This window comes from Condylura cristata, unplaced genomic scaffold, assembly GCF_000260355.1.
Source record: "Condylura cristata isolate star-nosed mole 26May11 unplaced genomic scaffold, ConCri1.0 scaffold00009, whole genome shotgun sequence".
In the NCBI taxonomy this organism is placed as follows: domain Eukaryota; kingdom Metazoa; phylum Chordata; class Mammalia; order Eulipotyphla; family Talpidae; genus Condylura; species Condylura cristata.
The window spans coordinates 25,710,898-25,738,752 of record NW_004567110.1 but is presented as its reverse complement, the minus strand read 5'-3'; the positions used below and the strand labels follow the sequence as shown (position 1 = coordinate 25,738,752).

The window sequence follows — 27,855 nt, the reverse complement described above, 5'->3', positions numbered from 1 at the left end:
TTCTCATTCTCGAGTCTTGTCTAAAACACTTCTCACTTCTCCCACCTGTCCACGCCCTTCCCTGTAGCCTGATGACTAGATAAATATAGGTATTGAGTTTTGGATTTTTCTTTCTTTTTTTTTAAATCTTAATAAAAAATACAATGAGGAAACAGACAACATAATGACTCCTCATATACCTCTTCACCCAAATTCATTAATTATAAAAGATTTTGCTTTATATATTCTTTCCCCCTTTTCTTAAATTATTTAAAAGTGAATTTCAGATGTCATTATACTCTACATGTTACCATACATATTTCTTAAGAATGGGAACATTTTAGGGCCCTCCCTGGTGGTGCAGTGGGTTAAAGCACAGCACTACGAAGCTAAATCCACCTCCACATGAGTTCGATCCCTGCCTGCCCCGGAGGCGACCCACATGGCGCAGCAGACCTCTCCTGACCTGCCCGCTGCTCCCCGCAGCAGTGTACTTCATCGATCTGCCTGTTCTGCTCCCACTCTGCCTCTGGTGAATCCTCTCACTGCCCCTGCACCTCTGGCTTATACCCCAGTTCTGTATGCAAAAATAAATAAATCTTTTTTAAAAATGGGAACATTTTAATATGTAACTACCATGTCATTGTCACATCCATCAAAATCAGTAATGAAGTTTTTGACTTACCTAATGCTCAGCTCCTAGTCAAATTTCTTCAGTTGTCTCAAATACATCTTTTAACAATTAGTTGTTTGAAGTTCAAACTTCAGGGACCTCCCTCGTGGCACCAGGGGTTAAGTCTCAGCATGGTGACTTGTTTCAGCCGTTAATAATCCCAAGTGAGTTTTGAAGATGGATCTGTACTACAACACTGGTTACAATTTGCTCACAAAAATTTATTTTATGTCTGCCATAAAACCCCAGGAGATATAGCATCTACTCATGGCTCTGTGTTCATGCCTAGATAAGTACTTCTTCAGCCTTGAGGTACATATTAATCTTGTTAAATTGCAGATTAAATTCAGGTCTGATATCCTATATTTCTTCCACATTCATAAGTTATTCCAATATTATTGACTTTCAGTTGCACTTTGTATAGCCTGGCCCTAGTGACTTTATAGCATCCTACAAAAGCCAGAAGTGCTATGAACCACTCAGATTTTCAAGAAACATCTGATGACTTAGACCATTTGGCCTTGGGAACTGGGGAATACATCTGAATTGGGGAACAACCTAGAGCTCTCTTTCTGGCAAATTTACCCTCTCCCGAAAGGGTATGGTAAGACCTAGAAAACATACTTGGGGACAAGTCATGACCTCAGTCCCTCCAGTGCCCAAGTCCAAGCCTCCATCCCCTCCCACCCGGCTTGGACTGGCTGAGTTCAGTCGCCCCCACGCCTTTCTGCAAGCCGACATTTGACGGTTGCTCGGCAACCGGACATGGGAAACGTAAAGAGAAAAATGAACCGCGCTCTGGTGGTCTCCAAGCCCTTGTATACTCAGAAGGCATGGGCCAACATGTGCCACAAAGTTCTGCCTACTGTTCTCCAGATCACCCTGGACAAGGGCTGGGTCTCTGTGAGGACACCCAGAAGGAAATACAAGCTGACATGAGATGATTTGGAGGGTGGGGCACCAAGAATCTGATAAATAATAAAGACAAGTCATTACCATCAGCAAATACCAGAGTGATTATCCCAGCGCTCCCAATTGGCTTTCAGATAGCCCTATCACCTGGACTGATATCCTAGGAATCCATGGCTTGATTTTAATTTCTCCTTCTGTCCCACTTATGTTCGTTCCCTCTCAATGGCCTTAAAAAAAAAAAAAAGATTTACTTATGCATACAAGAGCTGGAGTGTAGGCCAGAGGTGCGAGTGTGTGCTGGTGGATGTGTGTGTGTGTGTGAGAGCGTTCACCAGAGACAGCATGGGAAGCAGAACAGGCAGACTGATAGAAATACACTGCTTAGGGTGTCATGTGGGACTCAACCCCACTCCATGATGCAGTGGCTCCTGATAGCTTTACAATTAACAGTGCTGAGATTTAATCCCTTGCACCACCATAGAGGCTTTGATCTGCCTCCCAGCTTTTTTTTTTTTTTTAAAGATTTATTTATTTATTTATATTCTTTACAGAAATGGGGTACAAGCCAGAGGTGCTGGGGCGGTGAGAGGCTTCACCAGAGACAGAGCAGGGAGTAGAACAGGCGGATTGGTGAAGTGCACTGCTGAGGGGAGCAGCGGGTGGGTCAGAAGAGGTCTGCTGCGCCATGTGGGTCACCTCCAGGGCGGGGATGGAACCCGCACTGAAGTGGCTGCAGCCAGCTTACAGTGCTGCGTCCTTACCTGTTGCACGCCCCCAGGGAGGGCCCTGCCTCCCAGGTTTATGTGTGGTTTATGACTCTATTTATGGGCCCTCCTTGGGGGCGCAATGGGTTAAAGCGCAGCACAATGAAGTGACCCACGTGGCGTGGCAGACCTCTCCTGATCCAGCACTGTATCTCGTCGATCTGCCTGTTCTGCTCCCCACTCTGCCTCAGGTGAATCCTCTCATTACCCTTGCACCTCTGTTCTGTACTCCAGTTCTGTATGCATAAATACAGAAATCTTTCTTTTTATAATAGTTTATTTTTACATCATTTTGTGCCTTTTTCCATCTCAGTTGTAATCTCTGTGAACTTCCCATCACCAAATCACCCGTGTGCCATCACCATAGTCCAGTGCACTTCCCCCTCCCATAAATACATAAATCTTTAAAAAAAAAAAAAGATGACTCATATATGTGATCAGAATGGGGCTTCCAAGCCTTTCACAAGGACAATTCCCTCAGTCTGTAGCCCTTCAGACCCCCCATTAAACTGCATCCAATTCAGGTCATGTTGCGGGGAAGACCAATGAGGATGGATTCAGGCAATTGACAGACTGAGGAATGTCTTAGCTGTCTTGTTTCATACATTAGGTTTCCCTGGGTGTGCTGAAGAATAATGAAAAGTTCTTAAACAGGGAAGGGGTAGTCTCATGATATTAGGTCATTTGAATATGTTTTTCCAGGTTGAGAGATTTTCAAGAGTATGTTGAAGCATCAACAATGAGTATGCCTCATTAAAACTCTCAGAGAACATTCTGTTCTCTGTAGCCCCAGCCCTGGTCTCTGGGTTCTCATTTTGGCATTTTTCCTTGGGTAAATGTCATCTCTTCTTAGTTTATTTATAGTTCATTTACAGCATCAAAGCAATAATAATCCCCCAAATAGGGAGAAGGGCTGTGGTGACTGGTGTTATATAGGCAGAACATTTTTACAAAAGACAGAAAATGAAGAGGGTGATATTAACATAATACCCTAAAACCATCCTCTCATTCTCTCCAGTAACCCAATTTCTATTATTTCCTTCAGATCTTGCCTAAATTGCTTTTCTCCTGTGAAGCCATTCATTCCTGACTAAATCTTGATTCAGACAGAACATCACATTCCAGGCTAGAAGGAGGCATAATACAGGCTCTGGAATAATGCTGATCTGGAGTTGAATCCCAGATCTGCTGCCTACATTATCTAAAATGAAGGCCAAAATTATCATCTGTAGTATGAAGATATTAATATTATAGTACCAGTACTGATTTTTAAAAAAGATATATTTATTTATGTATACAGAACTGGGGTGCAGGCCAGAGATAGAGGCCAGAGGGATGAGAGGATTCACCAGAGAAAGAGTGGGGAGCAGAATAGGTGGATCTCATGAAGTACACTGCTGGGGGAAATAGTGGACAGGACAGGAGAGGTCTGCCATCCCGTGTGGGTCAGCCCCCTGGCCAGGAATCAAATTCATGCAGTGGCTGCTGATAGCTTCACAGTGGTTTTAAAGTCAATTAACATGTGGGGTGATAATTTAGGAATATTAATATCCCTGAAAAACAGCAACCCATGCCTCACTCCTCCCCATTTTCCTATCCCACTCCTAAGAAGCAATCTTTTTTCATCATTGGAGCTTTCTTTTCAAAATGCTAGCATTTATACCCATGTTTCTAGACAATATTCTCATTGGCTAATCCACAACTTCATTTTTTTTCTTTCTTGACCGCTTTTACTTCAAGGTTTGAAAAGTCAGGTGTTTACTTTTCCAGCCCCTTGAGCAGATGGGGTGATGGTGTGAACTAATTCTGGCCCATGGTTCTCACAATGAAGGGCACAGGGAGTCTTCTCAAGCCATGCTGACATTGCTTTCCTGATAAATGACACAGTTGAGAGGAGCATCATGCACTTCTTACTACCTCTCACAAAGGTGGAAAGTTAAAGGGGTCATCTTGTGTCCATGAAAAAAATGTCAAAAGAGTCTCGGAGATGCCAGAGCAGGACCAAAGGAAAGGCTGTGAATTTTTAGACTTTTTTTTTTAAGTGGGAAAGACCAAAACTTTATTTTTCTTTCCATTACTTTTTTTTAAGGTTTATTATTCATGCATACAGAACTGGGGTACACCCCACCCAGGGGTGGTGAGAGGATTCACCAGAGACAGAGTAGGGAGCAGAACAGGCAGATCAATGAAGTACACTGCTGAGGGGAGCAGCGGGTGGGTCAGGAGAGGTCTGCTGTGCCATGTGGGTCAGCTCCGGGGCTGGGGATCAAACCCACGCTGCAGTGGCTGCAGAGTGCTTCATAGTGCTGTGCTTTAACCTGTTGCAGCACCAGGGACTGCACCAAAATCATCCTCTTTAATTACAATTTTGTTCTGGTCTACCTACTTAAATCTGGAGGCTGTTCTCAAATGTCTGGTGATCCCTGATCTTATGTTTATAATTGAAAGTGGGAGCATAAAAAGCTTACTAGAAGCTCTTGATGTGATGGTCAGACTAGCTGAATGCTGGACTTTGTTGAAAAGAGAGCTAGTAGAGCTTTCCTTCCTTCCTTCCTCCCTCTCTTCTCTCATTCTTTCTGAAAGCAGAACACCCACATGTCAGTATCTGTAGATCTTTTCTCTACCTTATAATTTATACAAAGAAAGAGCCTCTGATCTCCTACCTTAAGGGAGAAGAATGGGTGGTAAAGTATTAACTTGACTCTTGGCTCACTGAGTTGGGTGGAGGAAGCTTGGAGATGGCATTTTCCTAATTAGCTCATGGCCTTTTACTTAGTTTCTTTGTTATAATTCTTGTACCTCACTCAGGAAAGTTCCCTCCATGTAGCCAAGCCTGAAGCCTTCCTAGTTTTGTTTGGTTAGAATATACTTCTACTGTCAGCGTGGAGGAGAGATGGTGTTATGGGCTGAATTGAATTGCCCCTGAATTTTTATATTGTAGCTTTAACCCCAGTAACTTAGAATATAATGGCATTTCAGGCTAGGGCTTTTGAAGGGGCATTAAGATGAATTGAGATCCTATGAGTGGGCCCTAATCAAAATAACTAGGGTTCTATAAGAAAAGGTTAGGATACAAAGGTGCGTGCTTACAGTGAAAGGACCTTCTGGGACCACGTCAAGGAAGAAGGCTAAAGAATGAAACCAACTCTGCAGAAACCTGGATCTTGAACTTTTGAGTTCTTGGAGACATGAAAAAATAAATTCCTATTGTTGAAAGCCACCTGGTCTCTGGCAGTGTGTTGTGACAGCCCTTGCATTCCAATACAGTGGGAGCTTGATGTGGCTGGATGCAAGTGGGAACTGATGGTCTAACAGCTTTGAATCTTTTAAATCAAGATTCAAAGCTCTGGTGAATTCTCTCACCACCCCTGCACCTCTGGCTTGGACCCCAGTTCTGTATGCATAAATAATAAATCAATCTTTTAAAATAAAAATCAATCCATCTGGTTTCATCCAAGCAACTTACTCCCAACTCCAATGATAACCGGACACTTGATTTTCTATGCCTTTTTGAGGTTCTACAGGCTGAGCAGAATTGATTTTCAGAGTCTATAGATGGTTAGGTTCATTTTTCTCAGCTTGCTTATGTCAGTTCTTCTTTCATCACTTCCACTTGACAAATTTTGTTGTCATCTTTAACTTTCTACCTTCTCTCTTATCAGTGGGACTTCAGGAAAAAGTTGAGATAAAGATACATATTCAATGCATGGTGTTTTAATACACTTCCTATTGACATTACCAGTGGCCAACCCAAACTTTCTCTCTCCTAAAGGAAATATGTAAACTTCAGCGTGCTGCCAGCTGAACTGCTCATTGTAGTTTAAGAGCCTTCATGGAATCAGTAAGCTATGGTGCACATAACAGATCCATGCTACTGTGAACAAGAGGACCCCAAACTGCAAGGAAGCGGCTGTTTAATGCTCAGTTGACTGAGTTATAAATCTCTATGCTCACTTCAGTTCAGACATGCAAATACATTTCATTCTTGCCAAGGTTTCTTCTTTGGAGTAACAGCTATTGAACAATGCAGTATTTTCATTTTTAAAGATTTATAATTATGTATACAGAACTGGGGTACAGGCCAGAGGTGCAGGGGTGGTGAGAGGATTCACCAGAGACTGAATAGGGAGCAGAACAGGCAGACTGATGAAGTACACTGCTGAGGGGAGCAGTGGGCGGGTCAGGAGAGGTCTGCCACACCATGTAGTTCACCATGTGGGTCACCTCCGGGGTTGGGGATCAAACTCTCACAGAAACAGTTGAGGCTAGTTTGCAGTGCTGCGTTTTAACCCTATGTGCCAGCAGGGAGAATCCCAATGCATTGTTTTCAACAGTGTAAAATAACCTAGGAGATACTGCCTGTCATTGGTTCCACGATCCCTTCAGTGACAGGCCTGTTGTCATGGTCCCATAAGTGACAGTATGTAGCAGGTGAATAAGCAAGCTGACTTGTTTGATTTGATCTGCAGCCCTTCAACACTTGATCTGTCTATCCAGATGGCACAGAAGAGATGTCCTCCCCAACTTTTTTTATTTTTTTAAGATTTATTTATTTATTCATACAGAACTGGAGTACAGGCCAGTGATGTGGAGGGTGAGTGGATTCACCAGAGACAGAGCAGGGAGCAGAACAGGCAGATCAACAAAGTACACTGCTGAGGGGAGCAGCGGGCGGGTCAGGAGGGGTCTGCCACGCCATGTGGACACCAGGGCAGGCGAGGATCGAACTCATGCAGAAGTGGGTTTAGCTTCCCAGTGCTGTGCTTTAACCCACTACGCCCCCAGGGAGGACCCCTCCCCAACTCTTATTGTAGAAGAGTAAAACAACAATTATACTTTTTACATTAGGAAAATAGGATTAGCCATCAGAGTAGATATTAATATCTAAAATGATAATTGAAGTAACAGCACTATTTTTGTTCCCTGGAATTTAATTAAAACTTAAATCACACGCTGAAATAATTTAGTCTAAAAACTATGTCAATAGCTTTTTTTTTTTTTTTAATTTTATTTACTTTGTTGTCCCCTCAAGTGACAGCAAATTCTAAACTGCTAAAGTCCTAGTCTAGGATGAATATTGTGGGAGAGTCAAAGAGTCAAGGCTCAGTTTTTATGACATCATTGCGCCAGATAAGAACAGTGGTCAACCATTCTATAAACAATTATTAGGTTTACAGGTAAAATCCACCACTTACCCCAAGGTTGCTGGAACTTGTTGGAAAGCTGTGTATGGCCTAATTTAGGGTTATGTCTCCCATGGGCAAGGATGTGGTCCCTCAAGATACTGTCTGGTGTACATACATCAGATCCACTTGCCAGGCTTGTTAGAAACCCAGGCTACTATTTATCTCCTTAAGTTTTTGTTGTGGCTGGTTTGGAGTGAGTTGGGGACTACTTAGGGGATTTGCTGTTGATGGTCCACCTAAGGTCCTCACTTGGGGAAGCACTGCTTTATTATAAGTGTCCACAGAGAAAGAAAGTACATTCTCATGATGGGTGTGGCAGAAATGTTTATTTTTATCCATGAAGATAATCTCATGGCTGGATCATGAGAACCTTCATTAATATAACCAATCAAAATAGTTGTTAGTTAATCCAGGGATACAAAGCTATCTAGTCAAAGCTGAGTTGTTAGATGTAGAGGAAGAAAGAAATCTCTATCATTACAAAAAAAAAAGGTTTGAGCAAAAGTGCTGGGTTTGTTTGCACAAAATAAATGTGGGGGCAATTGGTAAAAACTTGGATAATTTTGGCTTGAAATTAAAGATGACAGATCGATCCACACTTTTTTTTTATTAAAACAGTTTATTTTTACATTATTTTGTGCCTTTTCCCATCTCAGTTGTAATCTCTGTGGACTTACCATCACCAATTCACCTGTGCACTCCCCCCAACCCCCACTTTTGATCCCATTCCCACTCCACCCCCGTAAAATGTCTCTGGCATATAGTTGTTCATTATTATTTCTCTACTCCCGTCCTTTATACTTTATACTCCTACAAGTGAAACCACACTTTTTTTTTTTAAATGTCTCCTGAAAAGAACAGTAGAATAACCTGTAGAATCTATAGAAATAAAAGGATAGAGGAGGGTCATCGGCAAAAGTTATGTTTCACACACTTCTGTAAACCGGGTGGATAGAAGATTGGAAAGTACTTAACAGTAGTGCAGATTCTAAAGTCATCTTAGGGGTCAGTATGGAAACCCAATTACCCTACAAAATCCCAGAGTGGTCTGGGATGCCAGCAATCATCAGGGGGACATGTGATGAGAGGCCCCAGGAAATGCAGGAGAGTGAGAGGCAGCAGGTTGAGTGAATGTGGGTGTATAGGGGAGGATTGATTCTTTCCCATTCTGTGCAGCTGGCAATTCCACTTCCAGCAGGAGAGACACTGTACCCAATGACAGAGAGAAGAGGCTGGAACAGGCATCTATGAGAAAGCAAAAAACAAGAAAGACTGCATACTAAACATTGACTCACTGGACCTCTTTCCCTGAACTGCTTCCAAAATATCCATAGCCAGGTGAGTTTTCCCTCAGGCGAGAGATGGCAGATATTTCTCTTGAGAAACTGAACAGCCCCAAAGGAAATACCTCTAGTTTCTGACCTTTGGGAGCGCCTATAGAAAGATGAGCTTTCACCTGATCACCACAGAGAAAACCCACCGGTGAACAGGCACGCTCTCTCCCACTCTTTTACACAGGGTTTCTGGTGGGTCTTACTACCGCACTCTGAAGTATGAATGTAGAGTCAAAGATTTGCAGACATCTAGTGAAAACATCCCATATGATGCAATTTCAATAAATATGAAATTTCAGCATGTTAGAGGTAAAGAGATTATTCCACAAGTTTCTATAAAGGAAAGAAAAGTTCTAAGTCATAAAGTAGTGGGAATCAGAATGGCATTAGAATTCACAACAGCAATACTGGATGCTAAAAAAGTTAAAGGAGCAATTTTTATTAGTTTATGGATGAAAAACTTCAACTTAATTTTACACTTGGTCAAACTCTCCATCAAAAGGGAGATGTGATGACAGGCCCCAGGACCCCGGAAGTGCCAGGGAGTGAGAGGCAGCAGGTTGAATGAACGTGGCTGTTTGGGGGTGGATTGATTCTTGGGCCACCTTTCCTACTCTGTGCAGCCAGACTGTTGCATAGGGGTAGTGCATTATCAGTGACTACAAATAACATACAAATACTATACACATATATTGTTTTTCTTTTATATTTATATTTATAAAATCTTTAATCTATGCACAGAGTCTGTGGGTTTGCACAGACATTTTAGGTTTTACCTTTTATACTCTTTTTGGGGAAGGACTGTAACTGGAACACTTGCCTTGGAAAACAATTAGGTAATAGATGTTATTTTGTGGTTGACAACTTTAAATGTCAATTTTAAATGGTCTATGAGAACCCTATTCTTCACTAATCTAACCAGCGAAAATAGCAGAATTCAAGAAAGAAGGCGCAGGGCAAAGAAATGGAGTCTGTACTCTGAAGATGGAGTGTTCTCGGATGACTGAGTACTAGGGTAAGTAGGACAACTGAGCATTTTTCTTTCTGGGATCTGAAGACATGCCCATTGCAACAGGACAGAAGACATTTTTTGGTTTGTTTTAAATTATATATATATTTACATCATTCTTCCATTTGGTACAATGCATGCTTTCTTCTCCCAGGTGCAGTCTCTGTGTGATTCTCACTGCCAATTCACCCAGGTGCCATCACCACAGTCCCTGTGCTCTTTCCTTTCCTGTTTTGATCCTTATCTCTACCTTCCTCCTTACAGAATGTCTCTGATTTATAGTTGTTTTTTAAATTTGTTATTATTTTTTTCTGGTCCCTTATTTGTTTCCCCTTCATTCCTCCTATAAGTGAAACCATCTGACATTTTTTTCCCCCTTTCTGGCTTATTTAACTGAGCATAATGCCTTCTAGATCCATCCATGTTGCCACTAATGGCATGAGTTTATCTTTTTGATTGCTGAATAATATTCCACTATATTTATATATCTATGTATCCATGTCTATATAGCACATCTTCTTGATTCAGTCATCTATTTTTTTGGCATTTGAATTGTTTCCATAGCTTACGTATTGTAAATAGAGCTGTATTAAACATAAGAATGCAGGTGTCCCTTTGAATTAATGTTTTTGTGAGGAAAGAAGGCTTTTTGCAGGAATTTTTCCAGGGAAAATAGGAAATTGATCCTTTGGAAAATAAATTTGACAATTATTTGATAGGTGCTCTACAAAAAATATCAGGATGGATGCATAATAAATACAGTACATAGATAAAAGATTTTATAAAAGTAAATATCAAAGAAAAGCAATCATACTAGTTTCTGTTGTGTATGGCATTTGTCGTCACTGATTAAGCACTACCCCTGAAAAAGAGCTATGTTAGAAGATGCAAGGGAAAACTGGGTGGCGTGTAAAGAGTTAAATCCTTATCTAAGGCAATAAGTGGCCAAAACATAATATCTACATTGGTAAATGAAGAGAACTGTGTGAATTATTTAGAAAAAGGGATGTAAATGCCAGAGACAGCTAAAGGTGGAATGTAATTGTCTCTAGAAAGGGGTGAAGATGGTAAAGGAGAGGTAGGTACTGTATTATCTTAAAACATCATCTTTAGAAACTGAGTGTGCTTACTTTGTCTTCATAAGCTAAACTTTTGAAATTCATTTGCCGAAGTGAAAGCATGGACCAACTATGCCTTGTCTCATAATATAATTTTCAGGAAGTATCTGATCAGTAAAAGTTAAAATAGAAGTATCGACTCCAGCACCTTGTACAACTTGGAATGAAATATAGTGAGCTTTTCATGCTCTCCTTCTTTCTGCTACCATTAATATATATGGACTAGAGTTCTGTCAGAACTTCCACAAACACTCTTTAAAAGCAGTGGTTATAAATTACACCTTTGCTAATTCGTGTTGTTTGTAACAAAAGAAAAGGAACCACAGAAAAGTCAGTTTCGTCCTGAATTGTTTCCGTAGCAACCATATTAAGCTGGAAGGATAAAGCACCTTTGTAATTGCTGCTTCTATTGAATTGCAATGTAAATGTTGATGCCTGCCTAGAAACATCGAATGACAACAGGTTTATGAAACGCATTCAGTAGTTGTTTGCCCTGGAATCCCATGCTATAGTACTGAGGTGGAAGGGGTGCTCTAGGCCATCTTATTAGAGTCTATTCAAATCTCACAACATCAAAACCATGCCGACTCACCCCAGGCCCCCACTCTCCATTTTCCCAACTCATGAAAGGATGCTCACTTATTTGAAAATCTGTAATCTACCTGGTATCTTTACACATCGGGGCACGAAAAGTATTTGTTGTGGATAAGAATGTTAAAAATGCAATTACGCAACAGACCCGGCGATCTTTGAGAGCCCACCCCCAACTCCCCCACCTTTTGCGCACAAAGTAAACTTCATTCCCGTACTTTTCTGACACCGTCAAACAGTCCTCTTAATGTGGGTATTAAATGCCTCATGGCCGTGCTGAGCATTTGATTCCGGTTGGCTTGGTATACCTGAGTTCAGCCCTTGTTCGTCCTTCCGTTCGACCCACAATCCCTAGTGGTTGCAGGTGTTGCCTTTTTTTCCAGGTTCCTTTTCTCCTTCCAGGTCTCCCTACCCCCACTCCCCGGACCGGCTCCGGGAAGAAGGAAAACGTAGCGTGAAGTCTCTCCAAAGCACTGACCCTCAGCTCTCATGGGCCGCCGCAGAGGTGCAAGCGTGCCGCCGCTCCACTCAGGTAAACTTCGGAGTGAGTTACCTGCACTTGGAGAAGGGCCTTACCTGAGCGCGCCTCTGCCAATGGCAGCTCACCTGAGGGAGCCCCACAGCCAATCACCGTGCAGCTCGTCCCTCGGGCTTGTACCCTTTAGTGAAAGAATTCAGCTCCTTGCGAGAAAGTTACCTGTGGCCGCCCAAGTCCGCCACTTTCTGCTCTGTGGCTGCCCATTGCCAGCAACCGGGAGGACTCCGCGCCGCCCGGCCGCCTCCGAGCTCGGGCCCCATGTGAGGGCCCCCCCCCTTATCCCACCTTTCCGGCTAGGTGAGGGCGCGAGCGGGCGAGCGAGCGAGAGTGGTGAGGGGGGACGGAAAAGCAGAATTACCTGTAGCTCTTGTTCTGCCATCTCGGGCGCTCTCACACACCTTCACCTGCACAGACTTGAAAGTCCAGTTTCACCAGAGGCTGAGGCTCCAGGAAAAGGGGAGCGAGTTCATTGGATCAAACATGTCACAAGAGTCGGACAAGTAAGTGGATCACACGCGCCGGCTGCTGCTACTACCACTTTGGGCTGATGGCAACTGGTTTGTTATGTTTTTTTTTTTTTAAGTTGCTATTGTTGATATTTTTTCTTTCTTTTTTTTTTTTTTCCTTTTTCTTTTTGGTGTATCCAAACTTTTCCAGATAATGTTTCTACCCTAGTTAAGGGAAGAAACGCTACAAGAATGTGAATGTTTAATACCCCCTGTGGGCCTGATGGTAAAAGTAGGTTTTCCTCTTTTCTTCCTCCCTTGCGAGTGAGCTCAGCTCTGGCCTCCCAGGACGAATAATACTCGGGTATTGACAGAGGTTTTGGAAATGAGGGTGGGGAGGCCTGCTATTCCCCCTCCCTTTTAATACCTCCCATCGCCTCAGAATACTGGGGCCATTTGGAAATTCAGTTGAGTTCCTTCGATTTATCCAAACGGCCTGCTGGAAAAGCGGGTCTTGGCTGCTTTTTGTGTGCGAGCAACAAAGAGCCTTTATACTGAAGCCGAAACGGCCATCTTCCCGCACTTGGGCCGGCAAGTGTGCGTGTATAAGCGCCCGCGTGTGTGCCCCCGACGGGAGGCGAGAACCGGCGGCGCCTAGGGTCTCGGGGTCACCCGGCGCCATCCCCCACCCCCACCCTCCTTTACTCCCACCCCCCTCCGTCGGCCCCCCATTGTTCCACCACTTTATGCAGGTGCAAGAGAACAGGGCCTTTCAGTAATGAGGGGAACTGATTTGAAGCCCGGACTTGGCGCCTCAGGAAGGCAGAAAAGGGCGCCTCCAACTTATCGAGCCACCCTCGTCGGGGCTGCTGTAGCACGTCTCCGCGAGGCCGAAGGCCCCTCTACGGAGGCCGCCACCTCGGGTGTGGCCACAGGGTCGGCGTGGGTCGCGTCGGGCCTCGGGGGACTCGCGGGTGGAAAGGCAAGGGTCCAGGGGGATGGGCCCAGGCTTTCCGGCCGCCAGGGCCCTCGAGGAGCGCGTCCTTCCCGTGCGGAACGGTTACTGCAGTGGCCAGGGCGAGGCGGCCTGCGCGGCCTGAGCGCGCGCGTGCCGCCGGGCCCGGGTCCGGTCTCGTCCAGGCTCCAGGCAGCCTCCCAGCAGGCCTGGCCTCCGCCTTTAGAGCGGCTTTGTGCTCGCCGGGGGAGGTGGGGCCGAGGGCGGGAGCCAGAGGGAGCCGGAGGTGGGTCCTGCGGCCTTTCTTGGGATTCGTGGCGACACTCCCTTCCCCCTCTGGGACACGTCCCGGGCTGGAAACTGGCAGTATCCTATTGGAAGTGCGTAGAGGCCACCGTTTTGATTTTCCTGCTAACTATTTACACGTCGTTGTGGTCACCCCAAAGAGACTTTCCTGAGAGTGTCTCTGCCGCCGCCTCACTTGTGAAGGGGACCCGGGACCAGTCCCAAGTTGGTGGACCCCGAGGGGGAAGAAAAAAGACCCTGAGGACCTGTCCAGGGATGGGGGGCAGGGCGGGAAGGATGATCCTCAAAGTAAAGCCGCTGGTAGGGTAGGCGTATCACAACACATGCTGTCATCCTTAAATAAAAAAATCTACCAGCTATTAGTACCACTTTACCCGCCAACGAAAAGTTAAGTGCGTGTTGCACCGGAGGGGAAGAACTAGTGTTGCAAACACTGGAAGAGGGTAGGCGAAGGGGTGGGGAGAAGAATGTGTATTATTGTAGGAGTGTGTCTCCACGCCTACCCCTAATTCTCTGCAGCCTTTAAGAAATCACTGCTAGAGTTTGGAAACGTCAGTAGCCCCAAACCGAGGGGACAGCAGCCTTTTGGGTTTTATTTTGATTATGTCAAAAATGGTCGCAAATCTAGTGAATATAGGCTAAGGTTTATTGTAATTCCGTAATTAAATCACAGTGAACTGTTGACTGTGCGGCTTAGTTTTGTAATAGAATATGAATTAAATGAATTCAGAATGAAAACGGATTGGTTTTTATTGTAACCTGTTTATATTTAGCACCAATATGGACAGTTGAAAATAAGTTGCAAGCCTAGCCGTTTGGTTTCACTACGAGGAATTACCTAATTTTATGGCCAATAACTGTGTGGGATTAAGTGTACTTACATTTAATGAAAGCAGTTTTTATCTAGTCATGGTTTCCAAGCCTTAATTTTGTATCCTGGGAAAAGTAAAACGAACATTTCTTGCCTAGGCCCTAGGACTGTTGAGAAATGCTTAAAATTAATAAGTGATATTTGATTGTTTTTGCATATTATAGCCTACTTTTTTAATGTGAATATTCTAGTGGAGGACTGGTAGGGGTCCTCCAGGTTTTGTAAGCCCCTAGTTATGCGATTGTGTTATGTGGGGTGGGGTGCTATAGGCAAAAAAAAAAAAAGATCCTGTAAGTGACGCCCCCCAGGCTTCCTGCAAGAACAAGCAAGGGTCCTGAAGCTTGAGTTTTTACCAGCTTTAGGGTACATTTATCCTAGCAGAATAAATATATTTTCTGGAAATAACCTAAAAGAATACACATAGAATACTTTTACATAAACCCATCAAACTATAGGTAATCTTTTAGATAGCAATAGGACAATAGTTTGAGTTAGCAAGTCTGGACCCAAGTAGCATCATTTTTTTTTTTTTTTTTGTTACAGTTGTGAACTTTTCAAATTGGGATGTTCTGCTTTTTATGCTCCACAATGTTGATACAATTATTGCTAGTAAGAACAAAATATTTTAGGAGAGTGGGTACATACTCAGTTTTATGATTTTATAAATTTAAAATTTATTCTTAAATTTATAAAGATTTATGACCAACAAGCATGCCCATTATAGCAAAACAGTGAACAATTTAGACTTATTCTTTTACTGCAAAATACATAAAACATAGTCTGAGTATAATATATGTTTTAAATGTAATAAATTTTCTGAATATATTACAGATTAGTTATTCATATATTTATAACATATTCTATTTGATACCCACAGGTATTTTTCTACATTTAAATATTTTTCTATATTTAAATATTTTTGTTTATTTATGATACAGGAACTGTAGTGTAGGTAGAGATACAGGGGTTGAGAGGACTCAGCAGAAACAGAGCTGGGAGCCAAACAGGCAGATCCACTGAAATACACTGTTGAGGGAAGCAGCAGGCAAGACTGGTGAAGTCTGCCTTTGATACTTGGGTCAGCTCCCTGGCCAGGAATGGAACTCTTGATAGCACTGAGACTTTAACCCCTGTACCACCAGAGAGGCCCCACACAAGTATTTTTTATTACATAAATGTTTTCTAATTATGTACTATTGGCAACACTTTTCAAAGAGGTATTACAGGAGAATAAAGTAATATATAAGTTGGGCTATATGGTGATATTAGAACAGACTTATTTTTAATTAAGGAGAACTGGTAAGTGCCTTAAAAGTAACAAAAGAACGCTGTATTTGTCATGCCAAAGTATATCAGTTCCCTTTCTTCCTACCCCCCTCATTTTTGCCTAGCACAATTACATTTAGTCATTCCATGTGTTTTATTCTGTTCAAGGTTATTAGTAGCCTATGTGGATAACCTTTCAAGTAATATGATAAAATATTTTAATCAAATTTTCTATTCTTTGATTTTGTAAATGCATCTATTTATTTCCATTTGGCTATGTAAGATGTCTTTTTAAATTACAAATATTAAGAGTTAATCATTTTCTTCAAACAACTGCAAATACCCATTCATGTATTTCACAAATATGTCTTGTCACTATTTGCTGGGCATTGATCTTGGCATAGAGGTTCACTAACAAATAACTCAATGTCCCTGCCCTTTTGGTGCTTGCATACTAGTTGGGGAGAACATAGTAAATTTATCAACAATTAGATGGTGATAAATGGTATGAAGGAAAGCAAAGAAGACTAAAAGGGTTGAGAATAATGGAAACTATTTTATGGAAAGTCTTCAAGGATGGCCTCTTGGATGAAATGACCTCTGATTAGGGACCTTAAGGAAGTTGGAATCACGCATTGAGGATCCACCTGGGACGAGAGTTATAGGCAGTTGGGATGAGACTTATAGGCGGTTGGGATGAGTGTTATAGAACATACAAAGGCCCCAGGAAAGTGCTTAGCATGTTTCAGGACCAGAAAAACACCTGGTGTGGAGTCATCAGGGAAGTAGAGAAATGATAGTCCCATGAGGTAAACTAACATAACCAATCCTCTACTTAGACGTCCAGATATTTGTGGACTCAAAACAGATAAAAAAAAAAAATTCTTATATTCCTAGCAGTCAAGTGGTGAGTAAAGAACGAATATGTTAGTGTCATTCCTACCCCTGTCCCTGAGAATCACCAGTTTCACTGTAATGGCCCTACAATGAGTTCATTTCTGTACACTCCTTAATTTAGAGATGAATAGATACGCAGATTCTAAAAGACCCCTTGGAATTAGAACTGAAGAAGAAATTACAGATAGTGCTTACTCTGACATTTTCACCTCCCAAAAACATTTAATTTAACCTACTACCCTTTCACATTAGCCTCCTACGAAATAACTCTTGCCCTTCTAAAATATCTATTATCCATCAGAAAACACAGTGTACATGAAAGTGAGACCTTCAAGCAGTGTGTTTTGGTTCGTTTTGCATGCTCAATGAAGTAAGCTAATACGCAGGCAAAGTTAATCTACTTGAAAAATGAGGAAATTAGAGAACAGCATGAAAATTTAGATTGATTTTAAAAAAGTTGAAGATACTCCATATGCACTTAATAGTAGTAGCCACACGGTTTTTTTTCTTTTAAATCACTGCTTACTAAATTTATCTGATTACAAAAGTCTCACTTGGGGCACTTAATGAAGCTCCAAATCCCTGGGTTCTGTCCCGGAGCTGTGGAATTATTTTTTTCAGAAGTGTGGCTAGGGCATCTGCCTTTAAATAATGTCCAGGTATGTTGATCTGTGGGGTTAGTTGGAGAAATAGTGCTTTACCCGAGAAATAGTGCTTTAAGTGAGTACCTAACATTACTTTAATTCAATTTTATTTCTATGCAACTTTTCTGGTATGCATTTATATGTGTAAGTGACCTAAAACCTGTGTGCTTTATTTTGAGTTTATTATACTACTTTATACTACTGCTGGATGAACAGCTGCTCTGACTTAAGTTTAACTTCCATTGAAGAATCCTTCCAGTGTCTTTTTGATTTCATTGTTTTACTGAGCTGCCCCTTCTGAAAGAATGGGATTTTTTTTGACAGGTTGGTGCATTTCTAGAGCTGCTAAGGACTGATTCGGAGTCAAGCTCAGATTTTAGGGAACTGAACCGGAGTGAGAAGTTCTATCTTATCCTTCTACAATTTCATGTTAGAACACAAAACTAATGTTCATTTTTATTTCACTGAAGTTAGAGTCTATTTTATAGCACAAAGATAATGCACTCCAAACTGATGTTGGCTTCTGGGGAAATGATTTAATTTGATGACGGTTACCCTTTCTGGGGCTAATAGTTACTCTCCTAAGGTGGTTCTAGACCTTTTGCTGTCCTGTAAGAGGTCTCTTTTAAAGAGACTTTAGAGCCAGTACCATCTGGTTTAAAGTGGATTAAAAGTAAGTACTGGAGTAATAGATGAAGAGCTCTATCTAATGCTCCCACTAGAATTTGCAAAATCAAAAGGAGAATTTAGACAAGTAGCCAGGTAAGTCAACATCCGTGAAACATTACCCAGTAATAACATCTAGAAGTATTTGCTTGAAATCTAGAATGATTTAAACAAGATTATTCCTTTAATGTTAGGTTATTACATCTACTTTTTAAAAAGCGTTAGATAACTCAAGCAAACGCTTCGGTTCTTCTTTGTGACTTTGGCATCACTAGGCATACTTTTCTGGTTAAAAATAAACAATTTAACTAAATAATATTTTCCTCTTTTTTCTTTACTAGTCCAAACCAACATTTTCCTGTTGCTTCCCTTGTTCCTTTCTTTCTTATTTGGTCTGTCTTCTGATGCCACTTTCTTGATTCAAATCCTCCTCCCATATTACTCAGGGAAAATGGACATATAGGCACCGATGCTATGCATCGAGGTAAAAGTGGACCCTATTTGGGGTGTCATTTTAGTCAATGAACTCCACTGCCATGTCTCAGCATCCGTTCACAGCATGGGTAGCCCATTCTCATTCCCTTAGCCAGCAGCTAAGATAATAGAGCAGATGATGTCACTCCTTCTAATGCAAGTCAACTAAGTAAGTGTAAGCTTAGAAAATGTTTACTCTTAAGTTATTCTAAGTATAAGAAACACCTTATTCTAAATTAATTAGAGTCCTCTCCTCAGTTTAAGATCTCTGGCATTCATTGGGGTGCTGACACTCTTCTTTTTCAAAAGGTATTCAAAATTCCTGCTCAATTATAAAAATGAGGTCTAAACTGAAATAGGACAGTGATTGGTTTGGCAAACTCATCCAGGAAAAATTCTTTAGCAAGCAGCGACAGGCTGAATAGGAATTTTTGCTTTGGCCTGGGAGAACTGGTGGATTGCTTCATAACCAACAGCACGCACCTGGGAGTCCCTCAGACATCTTCACATGTCTTCTTATTTCAGATTGTCCCTACATTCTGCCTGTGCTGCATTACTTACATCCTTTAGGGAAGTCCCAGCCCTTACATTCAAATTGCTTGTTGGTTTATTTGATTTGTTTTACCTTACTTTCTCTAGCTGTTATTTATCCATTCATTCAGACCTCGCCAGGAAATTACATTTTCTGCTGTAAGTCTTTAACCAGCAAATGCTACCTACTGGATATTAATGGTTTCTGTATTATAAGCAAGAAAGTGACTCTTTGGAGGTCTACGCCCAGACTCTCACCCCCTTTTACATTGAGAAGAGGGTTAAGGAGTGTTTTCCCTTGATGTGTTTGGGTGAGAGAGGCTGACTAAAAGAATGTTAGTTCTAAAATCAACATTTTGAATTGCTATGTACAATACCGACTAAGTACACATTTTTAGGTTTCATGAAAATTACTAGAAAAGCTGGTACATTTCAGATGATTTCAGTGTACATTTGACAGTAAGTTAGGATCATGGAGATTATTTCTGCATTTGAATGGGCATTCAGTGGAAAGCAATTGATGCCTGTGGTGGTTGAAGTGCCTTATTTTACTTTGTAATGAACAAGCCAGTGAACTTTGTGGGGAACACTTTTAAAGTGATCTGACTTCACATTCACTGCAAGGAAATGCTTCCTTTACAAGTGTGAATGCAGACACCCTCCAGAGCAGACACATTGGAAAGCAAGATTCCCTTGTTGCCTCTTCTGTTAGCTCTTACCTTTCATCCTAGCACTGAGTGTACTGGATATCTGAACTCTAGTTTTTTAAGGCTTCAACTTAATTCAATTTAGATGAGAGTTTTCAAAACTCTGGGCAAAGCTGAAATGGAAGGGATAAGAATGGAGAAAGGAGAGAGAGAATGAGTGCAGAAAGAAACTGCTTTAGCTTCTGTTGAGTTGCCAGCATTTTCTCAGTAGAACAGAATAGCCTGGCATGGCCTGCGAGCTGGGCCTCTGGGGTGTGGGGTTGTATGTGGGGTGATAGATGGCTGTTTGTCTTCTTGGGGAGCTGACTCTGATTTTAACTTAAAGCCCAGAATCCTAGAGCTAGGATATGCCTCAGAGATCACATAGGTATGTGCACAACTAAGCATAGGATTTGGAGCTAAAAGTTTGGTTTTAGGAGAAAAGTGCCTTATGTTCTTCTGTGTTGCATGTTGAGGTTATGAATTGAAAATCTGTGGAGATCTGATTAATTTGAAAAAGTTCCCTTTTTTTTTTTTAAATTTTGGTAGGGACATTGGAAATGGGAGGCATTGCCTATTTACTTTTTTAAAATATGAGCTAGAGTATATGAAATACCTGTTTAAGATTCTGACAGCATTGCCAGCATAGTTAAAATGGACTTTTCCTTCCCACACTCACCCCAAATCATTATTTTTGGTTTTCAGTCCAGTCAGCCCCATAATAACTGCTTTCTGTACTTCTTGGATTTAACTTTTCAAAGAAACAAGGAACATAGTTAACTTTTGCCACTTTCCTATATTGCCAATAAGATAATTAAGATCAGAGGAGTTTTCTTTAGTTTCTATCTGTAATAAGTTGAAGTAAATGATCTCTAAGAATAATCACTAGCCCAACATTCTGTGGATCTCATTTTCTGTCTCCCTAGGGGTTGGGCTGGCGGTGCCTCAGAGAAAGAGTGATGGATGTTAGCAAGGTAGGAGAGGACCAGGGGCTCGCAGGGAGACCTGCTTCCTTTCCATGCTCTTGTCACCCCTTTACCAATATAAAAGGGGACCTGCCTGAGATGACAACTCCAGACTTCTGGCCGATGGGAGGAGTGTAAAAGGTAGCTAGGCAGTAAAGTCAATGGCTGATTAACATCCCTCCCCTCCGCATTGGAAAGATCAGTAAGAGTAAAAGAAAATCAGACTAAAAGACACTTTGAGAACCTTCTTCCTAGGGAGGGCCCAGGAAGTGGCTTATTCTAGGCAGCTCATGGGATAAGAGTGAGGCAACATGACCATGGATGGGACAGTGAGTAAAATTTAGTAAGCTGAAAACCTCAGGCAAATAGAAGCGCTTCTGCTCAATTTCCCCTTCTCTTCCCCCTCTCTCCTCCCTCTCCCTTGCCTCCACCCTCTTCTTCCCCCTTCTTCCTTCTCTGCCTGCCCATTCCTCCTCGCTCACCTTGCCCCCCTTCTCCTTTCTTCCCTCTTCCTGAACCTCCTCCTCTGCCTCCTGCTTTTCTGCACCTTCCCCCCTTCTCTCCTCTCTGCCCACTTCTCCTTCCTTCTTCCTTCTTTTTTTCCTACCTTCTAAGAAGTCGATTGCTCTGAAGTCAGTGCTGGTGCTAGGACAAAATGGACTCTATCTAGCCTCTAGGACTGTTGATGGTTTACACATGTACCTTGCACTCTATCATTATTTCTCTGTAAAGATTTATTCGTTTATGCATACAAGAACTGGGGTACAGGCCAGTGATGGGGAGGGAGGGCGTAAGGGCGGAGCATTCACCAGAGACAGTAAAGAACAAAACAGGCAGAGTGACAGAAATTCCCTGCTGAAGGGAGCAGCTGGTGAGGCAGGACAGGTCTGCTGCATTGTGTGGGTTGCTCCCTGGCCAGGGTTTGAACTCCTGCTGCAGTGGCTGTGGATAGCTTCATAGTGCTGTGCTTTATTTAGCCTCTGTGCCACCAGGGAGGCCTGCAACCCATAATTTTTTTTAGCTCCTTTGGTGTCTTGGTATCTACTTTTAAAAATACGTACATCTTACATATTTGAAACATTTTATTTATTTATTTTTATAGATTCATTTACCTATGCATACAAGAGCTGGGGTACAGGCCAGAGATGCAGGAGTGAGAAGATTCACCAGAGACAGAGTGGGGAACAAAACAGGCAGATCTACTGAAATGCACTGCTGAGGGGAACAGTGAGGGACTGGAGAGATCTGCTGCCCCATGTGGGTCAGCTCCCTGGCCAAGGATCAACTCTAGCTGGAGTGAGTGGCTGGAGAAAGCTTGGTAGCACTGACTTTAACCCCTGCACCACCAGGGAGGCCCAGTTTTGAAACATTTTAAAAAGGACAGTTAACTTTTTAAAAGGTATAGACATATGGTCAAAGAAAGAGAGAAGCCAATTCACAAAAGCTTTATAAAAGGTTAATAGTCATGAACTAATATTTAGCTTTATTAATAATCCAATAAATGCAGACAGTAGGACAGGGATGTTCCAACAAGGATGTCCCAAGTTTTAGCGATTATCTTAAAGAAATTATTCAAAATTATTTTGAGAAGTGAAATAGCAGAAAAACTATATCATACATAGGATGGCTTAGAGGACCCCAGTTCAGTGAGATAGTGGGATGTTACACAAGCATTATAAATCATATTAGGAAAAAATGTTTAATGGCAGGAGAAATGTAGTGGTACTTATTAGCATTTGTATAGGCATGAGGAAAATCAAGGATGAAGAATTAAATACCACAATAAGATTTTAGTGGTTGGCTCTTATGGAGAAATTAAAGGCACTTTTGTCTTGTATTTGCGCCTCTCTGTGGTTTTACTTTGCTGAAGTGATCTGGTACTGCTTTTGTAATCGGGGAGAAAATTTTAAAGGTTACTTTTTAAAATAATTATTGGGTCATGGAGACATTTAAAAATAACACATGTACCCTAAGTAAAATGGAAACATCTGTCTGCTGCTTGCCCCAGGTAGGATGCATCTGGACCCCGGAGAAGTCCCAGCCTCCCTCCTCTGGTCCCTCCTGCCACCCTCTGCCACCCTCCTCCATCCACCCTGCACGCTGGCTGCCTTGGGCTTGTGTCTCACCAACTCTGTCTTTTTGAATTTTCCCAATGATCAAGCTCAAATATTTTTCAAAATAGCACACATAGGTGTAGGAGTTTCCAACTTCTGTAACACTTGAAGCTGGGTATGACTAAGAAGGAAAAAAAAAAAAAAACACCCCCATTCTTCTACTCAGTGGGGGCAAGTGTCAGCGCATAGCTTACCCTGGTGGGTGAAAAGCCGGTTGCAGAGCTTCCGCTCTAGAGCATGTCAACCCCCACCTGCGTGGGTTTTCGAGAGACTGGCTTATGTCCAGTCGTGTTTAATCTTTGGGAAGAATAGGGAAAGTCCTGAACATGACTTTTGTAACAACAAAGAGTAGTTGTAGGGAGTTTGAGTTTTTATTATTTCTTTAGCAACAAATTATTTTTTCCATAAGGTGGAGTTGCTTTCCCGGAGGGCCAAGCATGTGACTCATCTACCTGCTCCTACAAGCTGGTACATAGATCAGCCAGATGCGAGCTGGAGTCTGTTAAGCTGTGTGAGATTGCATCACTGGGTTTCCTGCAGGCGTCTTTAATGGAGGCTTTGTCGCAAATGTGAAATTATTTGCTTATCAACATATCCAAGGAGCATCCACAGAACGGAACAAAAAGTACACAATGTGAACTTGGTGGAGAAAGCGGCCTCCCAGAATCACTGAAGCTGCCAAAAGTTTGTCAAGGGGAAAAAAGTTTTAAAAATAATGGAAGTGAACTTCGCAAATGTGAGCAAAACCAAAGCAATACTTGGTTCTGGTAATCAAGTTTGTGAAACAGGAACTCCATAGGGGTATACTTTTTGGTTGTTGATCCCAAAAGGAAATTTGCAATTAACCCCTTCTATCCCAGCCTCCCTCGCTTCCCTTCCTCCCCTTACTTTTCATTATGGCAAAATCTGTCAGAGCTCAGATATCATTATTTTGACGGTTCAGAGGCTAAATAATATACTTCCTTACTGGGCTTGTAGAAGGTGATGTATAAAACATTACAGGTCTGTCTTTTTATCCTGTGTTTACATTAAATTTTAATAAACACCCTAAAAGCTATGGTTTGTATTATATGCAGCTGCACAAAACCACACCTTTGCTTTTTTAGTTTGCCTACAAATCTTGGGACACAACTCATTTATCCCTGCTAATATCCTGAACTTGAAATGGGAAAGCTGTGTGACGGTGGCCATGTTTTTCTCTTCCTCATTTAAAAGACCCATGTATTTTTTCAGTCTTCCTAATCCTTGGAAACAATGGGCTATCTATGTGGCTGCTGTGGACACATTTAATTACACGTTGCTAGCTTTCCTACTGCAGCATACCCGTGCTTGGCCAGGTGAACAAAACCCAACATGCTATTCAGTGCTTCCAGGTTTTACCAGATTTAGTGGTGAACTTGGAGCACCAGATATCAGTGGAATGTGGAAGAAACGGAATGATTTGGGATTTTTATTGTACAGATTATTTGATGGAGCACTTTAGAATTCACTGTTTTAAAGCATTTCTTAGGGGCCCATTGCACTGCTTTCCTTGTTATGCCCCCTCCAACTTTTACTGTAACTATTTTATGCTAGTTTCTCACTTGCATGTGTTTTCTTTCTAGAGCACCATTTCTTAGGGAGGTTTTATTTATTCATCATTTATTTATATTATGAAGATAATATATGTGGAATATATGAAGATAATATATGTGGAAAACTGGAAATTAGAGAAAGGTATATAGAAGAAAAGTCACAAGTCCAGGGCGCTAATAATATGTATTTCCTTGGGCTTTTATCTTTTCTAAAATATGCATGTATATGAATGAGGTTATGAATACAGAAGTTGTGATTCCCCTTTCCATACCATTCTTGCTATTTGCAATATCCACATGATGCTATCTTCTTAGCATTTTACCAGTCCCTGAGGTACTTTCTCACATACCACTGAAGGAGCAGATCAAATCTACCCTCTATTTTTTATGTTTAGGTCTTTTGCTTTTTCATAGTCACAAAAATCATGCTTATACATAGATCTGTGTATCTCTGGTTATTACTTTAGGTTTCTGGAGGTATAAAACAGAAGACATAAACAGGTTTCTTAATATTAACACTGACTTCTAGAAAGATTATAAAAATTTGATTTTCCTCCAACAGTGTTTGAGAATGTCATTCTCATCTCACCTGTAAATAAGATTTAATTTTTTTTCCTGGCAACTTGAAAGATAAGCATAGCAATATTTGGTTTAAGTTTTCAATTTGACAGCGAGATTAAACATCTTCTCAGATGTTTACTGGTAGTTTATATTTCTTTTTTAGTGACACGCTCACTCTTGTCCTGCCTACCACATAGAGTTGTTGTGGTATTGGGATGGAGACTGAGACCCCACTGTGCCTATCCTCTGGTCTTTGCCCAGGGAGAAGGGCACTTCCAGTGTTTCTACACGTGGCCTGGAAGTGTCTGCCCTTATTTTTCACAGATTTCTAATTTTTTAAATTGGGATGATGCTGATGATTTTATTGTTGATTTGTCATCTACACACCTACAGTTATTACCCCTTTTGTCAAAATTTTGGCAATCGTTTCCCAACTTTTTGCTTATTTAATTTCATGGTTTTAAAGTATGCAGTTTTAATTTTTTTGATCAACTGTATTGCTCTTGTGTGTGTACTGCTCTTCCAGTTGTAGAAAGTGTGAGATCAACCTTATCGATTTATCTCATGGAAAAGTTTTCCTTCACTTTAGCCTTATTTTTAGGGTTCTTAGAGGCTTCTAAAAGGGACTTAACTCATAATTTTTCTTTGGCTAATAGCCTGTCCCACCTTTGTTCCATAAAACCCTTTCATTTTTTGCAAGCCCTTCCAAGGCCTTTCTCGGTGCCTAATATATGAATTCATGACTTCTTTAGACCTCTAAATAGTAATAATAATAAAAGCCAATTAATTCATACTCAGGTGTAAATTACTTTCAAACCTACCTACCATGCAGAGGTGTTAATGTTGCTAATATTTCGACATCTAGATTTTTACTTGTGTGTGTGTACAAGCAAATATGCTGTGTACAGGTGAGACAGTGATTTCCATAAAGGCTAATGACTTAATTTTACAATTAATATTGATCACCAATAGCTTTTCATGGTGACATATATTTTTAATGGCTCCATAGTTTTGTCTTGTGGAATATTTTGATTTTTTTCTAAGTTTTTTAATAATTACAATCAATGTGTGAATGATTTTCCTTATAATTAATTCTTCACTCACTTCTTGGTGATTTCTGCAAAATAGGTTTCAGTGAATAGAAATTGCTAATCAAAAGTCACAGTAAAGCATTGGTTTATATTTCCAAATTGCTTTCTAGGTATTTACTCCTCATTAATACTCCCAGCATCAGTGTAGCTGAGGGAGGATTCCACATTCCTTCCCAACAATGCATATTATCTCCTTTTTAGTCCTTGCCAATTTGATATGTAAATATGGTAATGCTCTTTTGAATTTATTTTTTTTCCATTACTTTAAGTTGTATTTTCTAATTTCAGGAGAGCTTTTGTTTTGTTTGTTTTTTTTTTTTTACTGTGGATGATATTTTTATATATTAAACGCTTTTTTTGTTGTTGGAAAATTCAGGCTCAGTAGAGAAGGGTATTCGCATGTCAGCCACAGTCTTTCAGCACATCATTGGCCTGAAAACCATCCCGAATCTCCCAATATCAGCCCCTGTCCTTTGCCCACTACTCAGATCTGCACTCAAACACCAATTAAATAACAAGTTCAGGAGACTCAGACAAGGGATAGGGACTCATCGCTGCAGCCAACTGATGATTTGAGTTCAGGGTGCTCCCCAGACTCACCTATTCCACTTTATGATTTATGGAGTGCTCCTAGACAGGTGTAGAGCTGAGCACTGCGTCAGAGCTGAGGCCACAAAGGTAAAGCAGATTGCTAATTTGAGGGCTGAGAAACTTAAACAATATAATTAGGAAAAAATATATAACAGAGGCTCATTTACCTTCCATTCTTCATGTAGTTATGCAGGAAATGGAGAGACAAGTAAATAAGGCAAAATAGTGGGAGTCTTCCCAATTTGGGCTTTATTCTGATTTGAAAAAGACCTGTACTGTTCTTTATTTCTCAAATTTTGTCAGACTTCCACTTTTTCTTGGGGGAGGGCTATTATAAGAAACATTTTAGTTGTGATGGAGTTACTTTTCAAAGATAAACCTCCAGGACGCTGTAATTAAACTTTGCATTAAGAAAACTCTTGTAGAGCCGCAGGCAAATGCTTCTGCTTGTGCTCTCTGTCATAGAACTGTTGGCTCATAGCACTAAAGGTAACATCTGTGGAACTGGCAATTTGTGCAAGTAGGTTGGTGCTTTTCCAGACTAAGATACAACATTAAACTATCCAGGACAATTAGGAATTTATTTTAAAAGTGTTGGTGGCATTAAAACCAGCTGCATATATCGGGGACTCATTATCCAGGCTTTGCTCAATTTGCCTCTTATGATTACCCTCTTGGAGATCTAATTTTTTTCCCCCTACAGATCTAACAGAGGTCACAAAGAAGAAAATTCTGCGTAATTAGTTTGGCTACTGATTAAGGGGAAAACATTTAATTCCAGTAGATGTTTGAACTCATTATTTTAAATACATTCCTTGATTATCTAGAATTTCATGAAATTCTCCTGCTTTCTCCTACTTTTTCAAACTGTTCTTGAAGTTGTAAATTGAAGGATCACTTGACCATGCAGTCTACTACTTGCAAGTTACAAATAATGGCTGTCCCCTATAAAACCTATAAAGCACCCATAAAGTAATTGGTGATATGGCATATTTTTCTTTTTGACCCAGTCTATCCTATAAATACTTGTTTATAAAATACAGATTTTTATGACTTTTTAATAAGTACTCTAATGGCTGTATGCATTGCCTGTTAGGGGTTTACTATAACTGA

The 27,855-nt window shown here is 41.2% G+C and overlaps 1 protein-coding gene across 1 annotated transcript in view; it reads left to right on the top strand.

The window, feature by feature from the left end:
- The first annotated feature begins 12,254 nt into the window (after positions 1–12,254).
- The window catches only part of GRHL2 (grainyhead-like 2 (Drosophila)), a 126,605-nt gene continuing 111,004 nt past the window's right edge, over positions 12,255–27,855 (top strand). Inside the window, exon 1 of the mRNA XM_004680005.2 lies at positions 12,255–12,604. Coding sequence (XP_004680062.2) covers positions 12,585–12,604 — 20 coding nt within the window. The 5' untranslated portion in view covers positions 12,255–12,584. The remainder of the gene's footprint in view (positions 12,605–27,855) is intronic.